This window comes from Pelodiscus sinensis, chromosome 2 (genome assembly GCF_049634645.1).
Source record: "Pelodiscus sinensis isolate JC-2024 chromosome 2, ASM4963464v1, whole genome shotgun sequence".
Classification (NCBI taxonomy): Eukaryota; Metazoa; Chordata; order Testudines; family Trionychidae; genus Pelodiscus; species Pelodiscus sinensis.
The window spans coordinates 143,438,889-143,455,976 of record NC_134712.1 but is presented as its reverse complement, the minus strand read 5'-3'; the positions used below and the strand labels follow the sequence as shown (position 1 = coordinate 143,455,976).

The following is a 17,088-nucleotide window of genomic DNA, read 5'->3' as shown; positions in this document are numbered from 1 at the left end:
TGAACAATAATTTAACACACTATGAAATATTATAAAAACAACAACATTAATCACAGGGGTAAAAGACAAAATAAAAACAACAAAAATGCTCAACATGATTGATGATGAAACATTGTCCTACTTCCCTCCCAAGGGAATGTAGTTTATAGAGGAGTTTTCACTTTTCCATGTCTCTTCTGAGAATAGTTTAAAAATTAACATGTCATGCTTCTTCATCTCAGATTAAATACCTTCCTTTGACTGTGGTAATGAAATTATTTTTATCATGATGGGCAATCAAGATTAAACAAGAGGTGGAAATGGAACAGAGGGAGGGCGGGCCTGATATTCACTTTGTCATCTAACCCATAGCAAGGGGTACTACCTCTGGAGCACCTCAGGAGGGAAAATGCAGTGAACACAGTCGCACTCCTGGCCACCCTGTTGCTCTGCGGAGGTGCAAGGCAACCAGACATAACAGGACTACTACACCTGTTGCAATGTAGAACCCCTGATATGCCATCATAGCTATACCCCCAGGTGTTTTGGGGGGAGATGTCAGAGCTCCACCCACTGAAAAAGGTGGGACCATTGAACATGCAGACTCAAAGTCTATTCCCTTGATGATAGGACGGTCCCTGATCTGCTCCTAAAGTACTGAGAAAGTGCTCAATTCCTAGAAATGTTATGTTTTTTATCATAGGTTTATAGAATTGAAACATCTCTGGGTATCCTATATGTTGATTTGTCTCTCTGACACATCTTCCTGGATGTCTCATCAGTAGTTTAAAATTAACATATCTAAAATCAAACTCCTTACCTGACCCATGAAATCCAGCCAGCTCTGATACTGCTGATCTCATCACCATGCACTTCAAATACCTGACTATTGCCTTTGACTCTAATCTCTTTCCTGATCTCAGTATTGCCAACCCCATGCATTTAAAAATCATGTCTCAAAAATATCATGATATTTTCATATATAATACATTTTGAGTCCTTTGTATTCATCTTCCGGCTTTTGAGCCTTTAGGGATCATGTTCATAAGTTTTTTCTTCCATGAGCACTAGAAACGTAGCTATATTTTAAATGAAAATTGAGATAATTTAAGTATAACTGGGTTCAAAAAAGGTTTAGAAAAGTTCATGGAGGATAGATTCATCAGTGGCTATTAGCCAAGACAGTTAGGGACGCAACCCCATGCTCTGGGTGTCTCTAGCCTCTGACTGCCAGATGCTAGGACTGAATAATCGTAGATGGATAGCTAGATAATTGTCCCATTCTGTTCATTCCCAGTAAAACATCAGGCATTAGCCACTGACAAAAGACTTGACACTAGGCTAGATGGACTATTGGCCTGATCTAGTATGGCTGTTCTTATGTGATCTCATATATTCACCTGCCTATAGAAGCTGGAGCTTTAAGTGAAACATCAAATATTGTGATATTTACGGTAAAAATCACAAGAATCAATAACAATGTGCACTATGCATCTTAAGCCACGGCCACATCAAGCTCCTTCTTCAGCTGTAAAAACTCTGAGCTCTGGCCTTTTCTGACAACTAAAATTCCCATCTAGGTTCTTGTGTCTAGGCTTCTGTGATGTACGAATATCTTCTATTGCCCTTTGTTTATGTTATGTTACTTCAATCTGTTTTGAATTCAAGTGACAGATTAATAACTAACGTGATCAGAATTACCTTGTGCCCAGACTATGAGAGGTTGTTACTCAGCTGTACTGGTGAATGGTCCACCCAAGGAGCCTCCTCACTTCTATGAGTTCTGTTCAATGACATGTGAAACTTGAAGTCTCTGTGTTTAGATAAGTGCAGGAACTGCTACCTCTATGCAGCACCAAGAGCCCATGTTGCCCTAAAAGTCCTCATTCCATATCTACCCACTTAGCATGCTCAGTGGTAACTGGCAAGCATGCTGCTTGCCCAGATGAGTGTAGTGGTGGGCCGAGTGTCTCCCAGAGATCCTACTGGGAGAGTCCTGCTCTGTAGGGACTCTAAAAGGAGCTGCAATTTCAATATACATCTGACAATTTACAACACATGCGGTCAAATGACCTCTGATAACTTAAGGTCCATATACTGATGGGATTTATATTGCTGTAAGCCTTAAGCTGCTTCACTGAAATAGACAGATTTCAAGGGGTATAACTGAGAACAGAATTTGGCTGTAGATCTATTGGGCTACATCTTTGGTCCCTCCCACCCCCAAAAGATGCTTTGTGCTGCTCCAATAACGTAAAGCATACTTAAAGATGGTTGAAATGGCTAGCTGGGGAAATCTCTGGGTGGTGAAGGATTGGTGTAGTTAGCATTAACCCACTGTCTTCTGCCTCCTCACACTCCACCTCCCAGGTATCCCAGTGTAAAGCATGGAGTAGGGAAAAGAGAGAGTTACAAGAACACACCTGCATTTCATCAATCTTGAGCTACTAAAATGGCCTTCTAGGGTCTACTACAGCTCATACAATTTACACACCTTTGGGGACACTTAAGACTATATTGGTGTCTAGCAGACCAAGGACCAAGAAGCCATAAGGGGTATGGCAGGTATTGAGGATTTTGCCCATTACACCTGTTCATTTGTAATTCTAAAATAAACATAAACTCCGTATGGGATTAATTTTTCAGATTAATGGTTTCGTTATTCTCTAGAAGTTCAGGAATTTCTCTTTTAATAATTATCAGAGGGGTAGCCGTGTTAGTCTGAATCTGCAAAAGCGATGAGGAGTCCTGTGGCATCTTTTAATAATTGTTTCATTATTTTACAAGACAAGACACGAAAGTTAGAGTTTGTTAGTAACTCTGCACGCAGATTTAGAGATGCATCTGATGCTGAATACTTCTCTTGTTGTTTCCCCATTTTCCCCAAGACACACACTACATACACTGTTCCAATACAGACAAATCAATAAGCTACTATCTATTCAGTGCTAGGGTACCATTACTTACAAGTGAAACAGCTTGCAAGATTTGGACTTAAGTTCTTGCTGCTTCCATTAACACCTCATGATACATATCCTAACATGCTGAAATGTGTATGTTTTGAATTTTCCAGACACACCTATCTGCTCTTTATCAACTTCTATTTCACCTTTTACTACAGAGGTAAACAGAGGAATCATATATGAGTCAAACTGTACTATGCTAACACACAAGACCATTTTTCTGTAAGAAAACACTCACAAAACCAGAAACATTTGAATGCTTCCCTAATTACATAGCAAACATAGATTATACAACATTAATCAGATTTTCAGTGGCTGAGAATTTGTCTTTCTTTGAAGTGGTTCTCCTGGGGCCAGAGGGTCCACTCTACAGCCTGCATGTAACAGCAATACAGCACAAAACTGCAACAGTGTCCCAATCCCCAGTTCAACAAATCACATGCTTCAGTGCTCTGCTAAACTGGTACAGAGAGGATGCAGCCCAAGTTTTCCTTTCCATTCAATATGAGAAAGCAGAAACTTCCCAAAGTACAATAATTGCACATAAACACCTGCTTTTATCTTTCAAACCATTGAATGTAATGTAAATACTTTAGATACTGACACAAAATATATATTGAATAAGAGCAGATTAGGACTTACCGTTACACCAAAGAAGTTGGTTTCATTCATAGCATCCAGAAAAATTTTGCCAAGCTTGTGGTTTGTGTAGTTAAAATCCTCAATTTTTTGGTGTTTGTTTGTAGTGTTGAGATATTTCATTGCCCGCTGCAGTGTTTTAGCAATCACCCATATTCCATCATAGGCATAGCCATGAAATTTACTGGACTGTCCATCTCCTCGTTTATCATTATATTCCTTTTCATACTGCTGTGGAGTCTGTGGAGAAGGAAATATATTTTCATGACAACAATCAAGACTTCACATTTTGGGGCCCTGAATCTTAATTTTTTTTCAAGTATCCCATTAGTATACTTTTAAAGCAAGATCTAGGAAAGAGTGCAGAGATAAGGCATTCTTACTAATTTCAAGAGTGATGGTGGGAGGTAAAGAGGAAGAGCCTAGAAAGAGATAAATATGTAGTGCACAGGCTGTGTAGGTAAGAAGCACTCATTTAATTTTACTTTCATCTATGAGTCTTCCATTCCAATACACCCAGAATCCTGGGTTTCAGGCTGGTGAGCCACAGAACTACCACAGGGGAAGATTTCTTCCTGATATTTGTCATGCAGAAGACAAGGTATGTCCAGAAGTCTAACATGAGGTTTCATAACCTTACAATTTTTTCCTAAGGTAAGTTAATTTTTTAAATCACAAAAGTGTCTAGGTTGTTGTTTGGTTGGTTTTACAATTTTGCTCAGCTCTAGACCTCAGAAATGGCTTGTTGCAATGAATTCCCTATTGCATAAAATCTGCACATGTGTGAATGACTACATGATGGCAAAGCACTGGAGAATAAGGCATATTTACTTATAAGCTGGGACTTCATGCATTATATTCTATACAGGCACAAATATACACAACACATTCAAAGAGTTATACAGAGCAATTAAAAAAGACAAAGAATCTTCTAAAATCATACATGTGATTATGCAATAAGCTGGCATACTGCATATTTATCTATATAAAATCTAGGGCTCATCCAATCCTGTGAGTCACAGAGAGCTAGTGAGGTTAACAATTTGCAGGATCAGGCTTTACCAACTATAAATAATGTATACAGCTAAGGAACTAGATGGCCAAAAAGGTTTCTAATGATCTGTCTGCCCACACAGTAACTAGTAATATGCACTGTAATTGGGGTATTTTGTACAAGACTTGTTCTTTACTGCCTTACGGCATGTATGTGTATCTAACTGTGGGAACAATCTAAGAACAAAGACAACAGGGAATGGGATTGTATCTGTATATCACCCTGCAGAAGAGAAGAAATGATATTTTAAGTGTTTTAAAATAGCATATTGGAGGAGGTGGATAATTGTATCAGTGGCTAGATAAGCGCAAATAAATAAATAATGAGGATGAAAATTAAAAAAGAAATAAACTGGCATTGTTTAAGCAGAGTGTAAAAGTACAGTACTTAACATTTTTCCAGTAAGAACTGATGTCAAAATGTGGTTCATGGAAAAACATGAGAACCTTAGATTAAAGGAGTGTTTAGAAGTTCCTTGCAATTACCAGTGGCAGCTTTAGCTCTGGGTCTAATAATAGGTGCTTCCTAGGGTCCATTGCTGTAGGGGGCACCAAAATTATAGCATCTGGTTGCCCTCTGTGCTTTGTAGTTACCTGCAATAATATCAGTGTGCTCTAAACTCAGCATCACCTTCTGAGAAAGGCTAGACAATAGCAGGAATGCTCCCTCTGCCTTTGGTGGAAGGCTAACTGCCTCTTGGCTATGCCAGCAGCAATTTCCTCCTCATTTGGGCCCCTAGTACAATTGCCTTCAGGTCCACCTCGGTAGGTGGGGCGGGGGAAGGTGGAAATAAAATGAGTCATGGAAGAGGCAGAGCAAGACCTGGGAAAGTGACAGAAAAGTGAAAGGACAAAGTAGAGAGGAAGTAGACCATACAGGGAAAACCTAAATCTGGGAAGAGAGACATAAATTGGTGACAAGAGAAACTGGGAATGGGAATGAGTGGTAAAACATGGGGAAATCTAGGGAACATGTAGAGCTACCAGAGACTGGTGCTAAAAGCCTATTTGTACTGGCAATTATTAGTCCCTCTCCATCACGATCACTAAAAACAGCAACCCTCTTTCTGTAGTTATCAAATTTTAAATAATTGACAGTTACTGATTAATCATTGAATGGTACAAAGTAGTTGAAAGAAAGATACTAACCCGTCCTGATATTGTTCGTATCACTTTTGAACTGAGAGGTTCAAAATCCACTCCAATGTAACCTTCCATGGCAGTAAGAAGGTTTTTGCTGAGACAGTGTGAAGAATTTATCCAAGATTCCCACCATGAACTTTCATACCACCCAGGAATGATCCATTGATATTTACTGCCATACATCTCCTCATCATAAGCCTACAATGACAATACAGAAGTCAACAGAGATTGAGTAGCTGACTGGTCAAAACTCTTATAACAATCATTAGAAACAAAACTTCTCCTTGTTTAAGTGTCTACATAATGAATTTACTGCATAATTAAAGATTGCAAAAATATTTTAAATAACTTATTTACTAACAGTGCATATTTCTTTTGTGTTTCCAAATGTATGTACACAAAGACAGCATTTTACAAATTAAAAAGCCCAAACCAATTTAATTAGGAGTGGAAGAACAAAAAAGTACTTGGTATCTAAAAGAGGGAGATTAAACATAATTGACGGAAGTGGAGTAATTCCATAAGAAACCCCCTGTACTTTAGGGCAGCTTTTAACCTCAGTCTGAGAAGAGGGGAAATAAACCAATAGTGTTCATATGCACAAACATGCATTGCTAGTGTGAAACAGCTATATTATCATTGTCATTATATTATTTTTTCTTGGCTAAGGCACACTTGATTTCAATTAAGGACATAGCATCAGAGGAGAATGTCACCTGTTGCTTCAACATTGACATTAAAGTCTTATCAATTGATAAAGAATCATTCAAATTAGAAACAGTAATTGGAGAAAGACTATAACCAGAAAATCATAAGCCTGTCACTCAGATGCCAAAAATTCACAATGTTGCAAATGTTCATGTTGTGATAAACTAGAACAGAAACTTAACTATACTCGTGTTTTTTGAAAAACATAAAGCACTGGTAAACTTTGTTGCATAGAAAACAAATTTCACGGGGATTCTTTTAAAAATAATTAATTAATATTGAAATCTACTTTTTAAAACATTGCATTCATGAAAGCCAGAGACTGGTAATCTTTCTTTAACTTCAGAAAACACAGAACAAAGATATCCACCATATTTTATTTTTCAGACATATATAACAACACGTGTGACAATTTCTTCTCTGTGCAGAAGAGGAACTCATTATGGATGAATAAAGGAATCTTGAATGTTTGTATTGTGAAGAAAAGTCTCCTTTGTCTAGCATAAAATCTGTGAAAGTTCCTGAAGAGTCTCATTCTTTATTGCTGCTGGATGTCTTCCTGTAATCATTTCAGTTCCCTTCAAATAGTAATTTTCATATTTCCTTGCCGCTTCATAAATATGTGGAATATTAGAGATGCAAAGCATGTAATGGAGCCAAAAGAGATGCCCAAGTCTTTTAGAAATATATGAAAGAATCCTACAATCCTTACATGTAACAGAGTTCTATAAAATCTGGAAAAGAAAGAGATTCTTACAAATATTCTTTTTTTTCCCCATCTGTAACATCCTTATACAGAGAACAGACTAAAAGCAGAAGAGCAAATTATCAGGATATAAATGTGTGGCATACTTCTTATTCAGAACACAATACTTATGAAAAATGCTCCAAAAAAGATCTGAAGGCAGCTCTGGGGATACTTAAAGATGAGATGGAAATGTTAAAGCAAGAAATAGAAACATGGACAATTCCTAAATGAGGTTAATGACCAGGCGTAGGAAGAATATTGGAGTTGGATTTTATGCCTGTTTGGACTATTACAGTGCTGCCAACTCTCACCAGCTGAAAGTGACCAAGGCAATTTTGTTTGCCCAGCTGTAGGACCTCAGCTCACATCAGGTTACACAAGTTAGGTACATGATGTGCTACTCCCAGAATCTCAAAATACCAATTAATTATCTGAGTGTGCCTCACAGCTGTTACTTAATTAAATTATGCACCCTACAGTCTCACAATTCTGTGACTCCCCAGCCCTCAATTTATTAATTAATTATGCCCCCCAATGCAACAGACATTGTGCTACTCCACCACACATCTGCAACTTGCTCCATTGCACACCTCTGCTCCTCCTACAGCTGAAGAAATTCAGTGTCCTCTCCCAAACCTGTGACAGAGGCAGCTCCCAGGGCCCTTGACCTCATTTCTCCAAGACTTGGGGAAAGAGAAATCTCGGGGCTTTTCTTCAGGGCACTACAGTAGCACTAAACTGAGTGCACTGATCAGATAAACTAGGTTTACAGATGCTTTACATCATCAGAGGCTGAGCAATACAAAGCACCCAGTGCGTAATCATGAAGCTTCCTGGCTGGCCAGCTCTCTGAGCTGATCTGGTTCCCAGGTGGCCACCTCCTGGTGGGGAAGTTGGTGGCTCCTGGGCAAGTGGTGGAAGTCAGAGACTTAACATGATTTTTTTTTTTTTGAAAAATTTTGTTTTAGTTCTTCCAAATCAGAATTTTTCAAAAATGTCACTTTTTTGAAATTATATTTTGGGGGAAGAAATATATTTTCCCCTCGGGGGTGGAAAATCTGATTCCAACAAAGCTCTACTCTTGAAACATATTCCAGTCAGGTTCCCATGGTCTATTTATAACCAAGAGAATTTTTGCATACAAATTGGCAATAGAAGAGGAGGAATGACTTGATTGACTTAACTCTGATATTGCAATGGCCATTGAATTGGCCCGATCTAAAGATTATATATCAATTGTACCTCATAACAATTGGCTACAACAGTTTTTAATAACTTGGCATAAATACTAATTTCTTCCAATATAGGGTATGCAAAACTTTTGAAGTAATGTTAACGATACAGGAAGTTTGAAGAGTGAGCTATTCCATTATTACAATAGTTTGGGACACAGGAATGAAAGACATAGGTATTACATTTCTTAAAAGGACCAACTTTTAATTAATTTTAACTCAAAACTATTAAGAGATTTACTTGTAAGTTCTCAGAAAATGTATTCAGTACTCACAGAGCAAGTGTGGCTCGTTTGGAGAGAATATGTTATATTTCCCCGACATTACAAAAAGCCTGAATCCATGCATTAATTATGAAATGGAACTTAGCCTTAACTAGGGAGCCATCATGTGAATTTTGAAGTTTTCCTTGTTTGTGTAATGTGTTTAAGAAGCTAGTCAAAACAGTGACAATATAAATCCATAAAATCTTTTAAAGTTAAGGCCACATTTGCACTGATAATCCTACATCCATCCATCTTCTCCTATCCAATGAAAGTATGTTACAGCTATAAAAAAATCTTACTTTGGACTGAGGACAGCATTGTTAAATTGCTGCTAGGGTGCTGGAACTAGAGATGCTAGTGGATGTGGTAGCACTCTCTGGTATGAAGTTGTTTCTATTTTGTTCAATGGCTTTTAGTATTCTGATTATATATATTGTTCTTTCCAATGCCACTGGCTGTTGCATAGAATCACAGAATAGTAGAACCTGAAGAGATCTTGAGAGATCATCAAGTCCAGTTCCCTGCCGTCATGGACTGTCATCTCATTTTCCTTTGTTTTCTTGAGTTAGTTGCCTCAGATAATAGGACTGTAGTGGGGTCTCTGAACCTCATAGTGAGCATAGGCATTAGAGGAAAGAGATCCTCTCCTGTTTACAGCCTAGCAGCTTGACCACATCCCCACATAGCTTCCAGTGCTGCCCTGTCAGCAGGCACACACAGCTACAGCCAGTAGAGGAAACAAGGACTGATATCAAGAAGAGAGAAAAGACAAGGAATGGGAGGCACAAAGGATCAGGAGAGCAAATAGACAACACTCTGGCATCAGGCTGACTCCATGAACACAGCCAAGACACTGAAGCAGTGCGCTACACTTAAAGATGAATGTTCAAGAACTGCCCTGTCTGTGAGCAAGTTAAGGAGGACTAGTCAGATTGCTCAAAAGACCATACTGGGGTGGAGGGAGGGGAGGGACAAATATATCAAATACCATTAGGACTTTGTGTGAAAGCCTCATTTTGCATACTGCCTTACTTCAATTGTTCTTGATGGTTTAACCAAGGCAGAATGAGAATATATTGCACAGTCCACAACCAACCAATAATGGCTCCTTTAAAAAATCCATCAACACACTATAAAAAGAATAGAAGAGATGGGAATACCAAGGAAAAATGAAAGGAAAATGGAAGGAAAATGGAAGGCAACAAGAGACATTGCCTGGTATCAGCCACAGAGAACACTGCTTTCATAAAAACGGATTTGGGCACTAAGGAGTGTAAAAACAATAATGAACTCACCTGATGCACGGTAATCACCTCAGCCACAGTAAGCAAACTTAAAACTACCTCAAAAAGTAATTAACATGCATGTAGGGATCAATAAGTGACTTACGAGCTAAAGTTCCATTGACTTCCCATAAACTGTAAGCTTTCAAGTGCTTACATGACTTTTAAAAGTGGAATTAGATGTATAGGCTGGGTGTAACTCAGACTAAGATACAGAGTAGGTCTTTGCACAATAGTAACACACTGGGGCTGTGTCCAGACTCAGGGGTTTTTTCGAAAAAAGTAGCCTTTTTTCGAAAAAACTTCACCTGCGTCTAGACTACAGCCGCGTTCTTTCGAAATTAAATCGAAAGAACGTGGCTTTTCTTTCGACGGCGGTAAACCTCATTTCACGGGGAAGAACGCCTTTTTTCGAAAGTGCTCTTTTGAAAAAAGGCGTTCTTGAATGCCAACAGGGCTTTTTAGAAAGAGAGCATCCAGACTCACTCGCTGCTTTCTTTCGAAAAAGCGGCTTGCTTTTTCGAAAGTTCCGCTTGCAGTCTAGACGCTCTTTTTCGAAAGATGCTTGCAGTCTAGACATAGCCTAGGTGTCAGCTAACCAAGTAAGCACATTCATGACCCGAAAGGATTATACAAATACTCACAGATCTCTGAAGTGACTACATAAACCCATTCCTATGAGATGGTACAAGAACACACTCAGACCTCCTAAAGATAGTGATGGGACAATAGGATAACAGATGAGGAGGTTTTGTACAAATTAGTAGGTATATAGTGTAAGCGTAGTAACTAACATCATCTGGATTGTAGGCCATCAAGTAATTAAAAAAATTAATTGAGATTAATCACGAGATTAAAAAAAAATGGTGATTATCACACTCTTAAATAATAACACAATACCATTTATTTTAAATATTTTTGGATGTTTTCTACATTTTCAGATATATTGATTTCAATTAAAACAAAATACAAAGTGTATAGTGCTCACTTGATATTTATTTTGATTCCAAATATTTGCACTGTAAAAAATTGTATGTTTCAATTCACCTAATACAAGTACTGTAGTGCAGTCTCTTTATCATGAAGATTTATGTATAAAAATAACTTAGGTCAAAAGTAAAACAATGTAAAAGTTTAGAGCTTTCAAAACCATTCAGTCCTATTTCTCGTTTAGCCAATTACTCAGACAAATACGTCTGGTTACATTTTATAGGAAATAATGCTGCCTGCTTCTTCTTTATAATGACACCTAAAAGTAAGAACAGGCATTCATATGGCGGTATTGTAGCTGGAACTGTAAGATATTTATGTGCCAGATACAGTAAAGATTCATATGCCCTTTCATGCTTCAATCACAGCTCCAGAGAACATGCATCCATGCCAATGATGGGTTCTGCTCCATAATGATCCAAAGCAGTATGGACTGACCCATACTCATTTTCATCAGCTGAGTCAGATGCCACCAACAGAAGGTTGAGGATTGTGGGGATTTTGGGGGGTGGGTTTTTTTTTGTGATTCAGCTTCTGTAGTTTCTGCATTAGAGTATTCTAAGACTTCTGAAAGCATGCTCCACACCACCTCCCTCTCAGATTTTGAACGGCACTTCAGATTCTTAAACCCTGAGTCAAGTGCTGCATCTATTTTTAGAAATCTCACATTGATATTGTGGCATGGTCAGTCCTACTCCTCGGTCCCAGACTCCTGTTCAGTCCACAATCTCACAGTCTAGGTTCTGCAGCATGGGTCCCACTTGCCCTTGGCATGGTTTGGGATTCTGTCCCGTGCCTATAAAGGGCATTGGGGCAGATGCACGCTGGTCAGCCTGGGCTGGGTAACCAGTCTTTCCCAGCTACCATCTGAGCTCGCAGGCTACTTGGCAAAGGGAGCCCAAACCCTCCCTGTTGGAGTCCCTCACCATCCCTGCTGTCTCTGGCAATGCTGATGTTCTCTCTCAGTTTTTCTGATTCTCTCCTTCTCTGGTATAATCTCCACCTCATTCCAACCTCCTTTCCTACTCTCCTCCCCTTCTCTCCAGTAGGGAAGGCTTTTTGAAGGGCCCCATGGCCACTTGATGTGAAATCAGTTGGCCCTTAATTGATTTATAGCTCCCCTATCTCGGCTGTTCTCACTCCGCCCATGATAACTATTGGTTAGCTGGTCTTGGCTGCCCTGAAGTAGGACCTGGCTAATTAGGAGAGGGTTTTCTGCTTTTTAGAGCTGCTTCTCTCCACTTCTAATCTAGCCCTCTAAACTGACTCTATCACAATACTTTATTTGCATTTTGCCAAATCTTCTATGAAAGCACTCTTAAAGCAAACATGTGCTAGGTCAGTGGTGGCCAACCCAAGGCTCGTGAGCCACATACAGCTCTTCCCCCTCCCCCCCAGGTGCAGCTCACCAAGCCCCCCATGGCTCAAAAGCCGCCCCCACCCCTGCAAAAACGGCCCTCTCCTCCCAGCTCTTCCGGCGTGGCCATGAAAGCTGCAGAAATAAAGATGGCGGCAAGTGGTGGGAGCCTGCTGTGGCCAAAAAGCATCAAAACATGCTTAACTGTGGTTTCTTAAAGGGGCAGAGCCTTTTAGAGCTTTTTTTTTTTTTTGCTCGACAATTTTGCCCCAGCTCTTCACACTGGATCCACTGCTTTCTTGGCTCTTTGCCCAGAATGGGTTGACCACCTCTGTGCTAGGTCAACATCCGAGACTGCTATGGCATAAAATATATGGCAGAATGAATGTAAAATAGAGCAGGAGACACACAATTCTTTCCAAAGGAATTCAGTCACAAATTCCATTTAAACATTTTTAATAGGTATCATCAACATGGAAGTATGTCCTCTGGAATGGTGGCTGAAGTATGAAGAAACATACATATGTTTAGCATATCTGGCACTAAGTACCTTGCAACGCTGACTACAAAAGGGCCGTGTGAATGCCTGTTCTCACTTTCTGGTGACCCTGCAAATAAGAAGCAGGTAGAAATTTCACACATCAATATAAACAAATGTATTTGCCCTTAATGATTGGCAGAACAAGAATTAGGGCTGAGTTGACGAGTAGGCTCTAAAGTTTTACATTGTTTTGTTTTTGAGTGCAGTTATGTAACCAGAAAAGTGTACATTTGCAAGTTATACTTTCAAGATAAAGAGATTGCACTACAGTATTTGAATGAGGTGAAGTGAAAAATACAGTTATTTATGTTTATCATTTTACAGTGCATTTACTTGTAGTCAAAAGTAATAACATTAAGTGAGCACTGTATACTTTGTATTCTGTGTTTCAATTGAAATCAATATTGAAAATGTGTGAAATATCAAAAAATATTAAATAATTTTAATTGGTATTTTATTAAAATTAACCACAATTAATTTGAGTTAATTACATGAGTTAACTGCAATTAATCAATTGCAGTTGATAGCCCTACTGTAGTTGAATAAGTAATTTGTAGCAATGTATAAAAGGAAAATTACAGAATACTAGAACTAGAAGGGACTTGAGAGATCATCAAGTCCAGTGCCCTGCCCTCGTGGCAGGACCAAGCATAGTCTATATAATCCCTGACAGATGTCTGTCTAACCTTCTCTTAAATATCTCCAGTGAAGGAGATTCCACAACCTCCTTAGGCAATTTATTCCAGTGTTTAACCACTCTGACAGGCAGGAAGTTTCTTCTAAGGTCCAACCTAAGCCTCCTTTGCTGCAGTTTAAGCCCATTGCTTCTTGTCCTATCATCAAATGCCAAGAAGAACAATTTTTCTCCCTTCTCCCTGTGACACCCTTTTAGATACCTGAAAACCACTATTATGTCTCCTCTCAGTCTTCTCTTTCCCAAACTAAACAAGTCCAATTCCTTCAGCCTTTCCTCATAGGTCATGTTTTCTAGACCTTTAATAATTTTTGTTGCTCTTCTCTGGACCTTTTCCAATTTCCCCACATCTTTCTTGAAATGAGGTGCCCAGGACCAGACATAATACTCCAGCTGAGGCCTAATCAGCGCAGAGTAGAGCAGAAGAATGACTTCTCGTGTCTTGCTCTCAACGCTCCTGTTAATGCATCCCAGAACATGTTGGTTTTTTTGCAAATGTCACACTGTTGACTCATATTTAGCTTGTGGTCCACTATAGCCCCTAGATCCTCTAGAATTCATAGGAGGGGCATCTTTGTATTTGCCTTAGGCACTGGTTCTCAACCAGAGGCACATGTTCCGCTGGTGGTACACAGAAATCTTCCAGGGGATACATCAAGTCATTTAGATATTTGCCTAATTTTACAACAGGTTACATAAAAACACTAGTGAAGTTAGTATAAACTAAAATGTCATAGAGAAAATTATTTGTTCATATGCTCTATAAACCATATACTGAAATGTATTAATTTATTTTATAATTATATGGTAAAAATGAGAAAGTAAGCAATTTTTCAGTAATAGTGTATTGTGTCAATTTTGTTTTTTTTATGTCTGTTTTGTAAACAAAAGTTATAAAGTTAAGTGAAACTTGTGGACACAAGACAGATGAGAACTCTGAAAGGCCAACTATTGTTTGGAAACTTGAGAGCCACTGACCTAGGGGATACCATATTGTTATGTTGACTCAGCCTCTACCTTGTCACAGGAATACATAGATGAGTGACCCCCTGATGTGATGGACAGAGCACTAGTACCTTGCTTTACTAATAACAAATGTGGCCAAGTACCTTGGCCACTAAATTGAGCCTGTGGTCTTTCTTTATGGATAAAATTGAGGTCTGTTTAATCAACACACTGTACTCTCTGCTAGTGCAGCCTACATCCAAGCTCCAAAATCAGCAGCTCTAGCAACGGTAACAACTCTGCAGCATTAGCAAGAAGACTGTGGAAACTGTTATATCTACTGCATTTTAGTGTGTATGTTACTCTAATAAAAATATTTTCCATTAAAATCAATGCTGCTTTATGGCCCCAAAAAGAAAAGTCAAAGACAAAACAGGAAAATAAAAAGCAGTGGAGAGCAGGAGCTGGATTTACTGCTGTTGGAGTCAGTATGAAACTCATATTGATCCAAAAGGAACAAATCAATTCTTGGGAATTTGTGGTTTTGTATCTGGAGTGCTGCATAAATCTTGCTCTGATTACAGAAGTTTATATAGAGGGCCACTAAAAGACTGAACAGAAATTGGTGCAATGTATACCTTCTTATGCTCTCCTCAGCAGATAGACACTGATTCAAAGCTCAATGATGTCACCGTGAAAACTCCCATTGGCTTCACTGGCATGTGAATCAGCCCTTTAATTTGTTTAAATGTTTACCAGGATGCTAGCCAAAGTTCAGGTGGCTTCTGCTCCATTCTCGGGGTGGCTTAAGGTAGGATTAATGTGCTTTCAACCAGTGGCCTGTCTCCTTCAGCTATACAGGAATTTTTGTTTGTTTGTGTATGTGTGTGGCCAAATGAAGATGGTGGCACACAGACATTTATGCAGATCCCGTGATTGCCTTTTGGTATATTTCTGGCCTATCTACCAAACATTCATGTTATAACCTCTTGTATGAAAATGTATCTTAATACAATAGCACCTATGATCTTATTTTTAGAATCCCAAATTACATCTCTGGAAGAGATCAGTCTACCCTCTAGTGCAACACATGCTTGTACAAATCAAACATACTTGAAGGAAAATAGGAAATCAAATATTTATTAATATTAATAATGAGCCTACATGACATGTTGACACTCATTTATATATAAATGACCCACTCAGAACTGCCCCCTACTAAACTTTAAATCTATCATAGCTGGGTAATGGGCAGCAGTTGGAGATCCAGCAGCTGGAGCCAGAGTCTGCAGTCAAGAGACAGGAGTCAAGAGTGTGCTGCATCTAATATCAGTATGTCAGAAGAAGGAGATGAATTGAAGTTCAGACAGACGAGACAGATGCCAGGAAATTAAGCTGGGTGAGTGGGAGTAGGAAGCACACAGCTCAGAAGATGATAGAACCCACTTATTTAGATAGCTTCCATGTCTAGCTGCTGGCTTAAAGAGGCCCAGCAAGCCAATTAGATTCTCTGGGACTCTGCCAATCAGACCTCAGGAGCAGAGATTCAGACTGGAGCTGAATTTCATGGGTCCCAGGTAAGCAGCAGTCAGCAGGTTTCTATGTGGAGGGCTGGAGTGCGGCTGCTCCCATGAATCATGTGGGGCTGTGTTTTAGAGCCATGGGCCATTATACTGTCTCTTGTAAGAGCCTTCTAATTTTATTTACATCACCAAAACTATACTGTCTCTCAGTAAATCCTTACTCATTTAAATGGGCTCCAACAACATGTACACATAAAATATTTTGGGACACTGACATTTATTTCCACCACCTGTAAACAAATCCAAGTTACACATGGTTCCCCAGTAGTATAAAATCTCATTTTAATCCATGAGCAGCTGCAGAAAGCAGTTCCAGCACAAACTGGTGCAGTAGGGGCAGCATTAAAAAGTGCCCAGCTGGGCTACTGCTGCCCCATAACTTCTCCCTCCCTCAAATATGCCCTTGGGACACAAACACCTATGTAGCACCCCTACTGAGTTAACCATTAGGAAAGAAATTTAAGGTAAAAATCAACTAGACTGAAGCCAGTAGAACATCTGTAGGCAGTAATTCAAGCCAGGATCTAGTGAATGGGATCTTCAGTAGAAATGGTCACAAATTTTCTGATGAAACAAAGTTTTGTCAGAAAATGCCAATCTGTATAACCCAACATGTCTCATAGAAACGTCTTGGGTTTGATGATATTTCAGCGAATCAAAGTTGAGGTTCTAATTTTTTCCATCCATGTGCATATTTATTTTGTTATGTGCACTGACGCATGTGTGGATGTGCATCACCAGTAGACACACATTCTGCCAGCTGTGGGCACTCTGCTAATCAGCTGGGTGGCACTGAAATTTCTCTTGGGTGGTGGCCCAAGCCTCAGCTTATAGGGAACATTGCTTCAGACGCAATCCTGCATAGTCTCCTGCCAACTATCTGACTGGCCCAGCCTTCCATGCTCCACAGCTCCAGAACATCTGTACTACATGGGTGCGTCTAGACTGGAAAGATTTTGCGCAA

General features: G+C 39.3%; 1 protein-coding gene across 1 annotated transcript in view; it reads right to left on the bottom strand.

Moving 5' to 3' along the window:
• GABBR2 (gamma-aminobutyric acid type B receptor subunit 2) overlaps positions 1 to 17,088 on the bottom strand; it is an 856,335-nt gene that overhangs the window by 430,668 nt on the left and 408,579 nt on the right. The window contains exons 6-7 of the mRNA XM_075921529.1: positions 5,784 to 5,975; positions 3,585 to 3,821 (exon numbers count right to left, since the gene is read on the bottom strand). Of these exons, the coding sequence (XP_075777644.1) occupies positions 3,585 to 3,821; positions 5,784 to 5,975 (429 nt within the window). The remainder of the gene's footprint in view (positions 1 to 3,584; positions 3,822 to 5,783; positions 5,976 to 17,088) is intronic.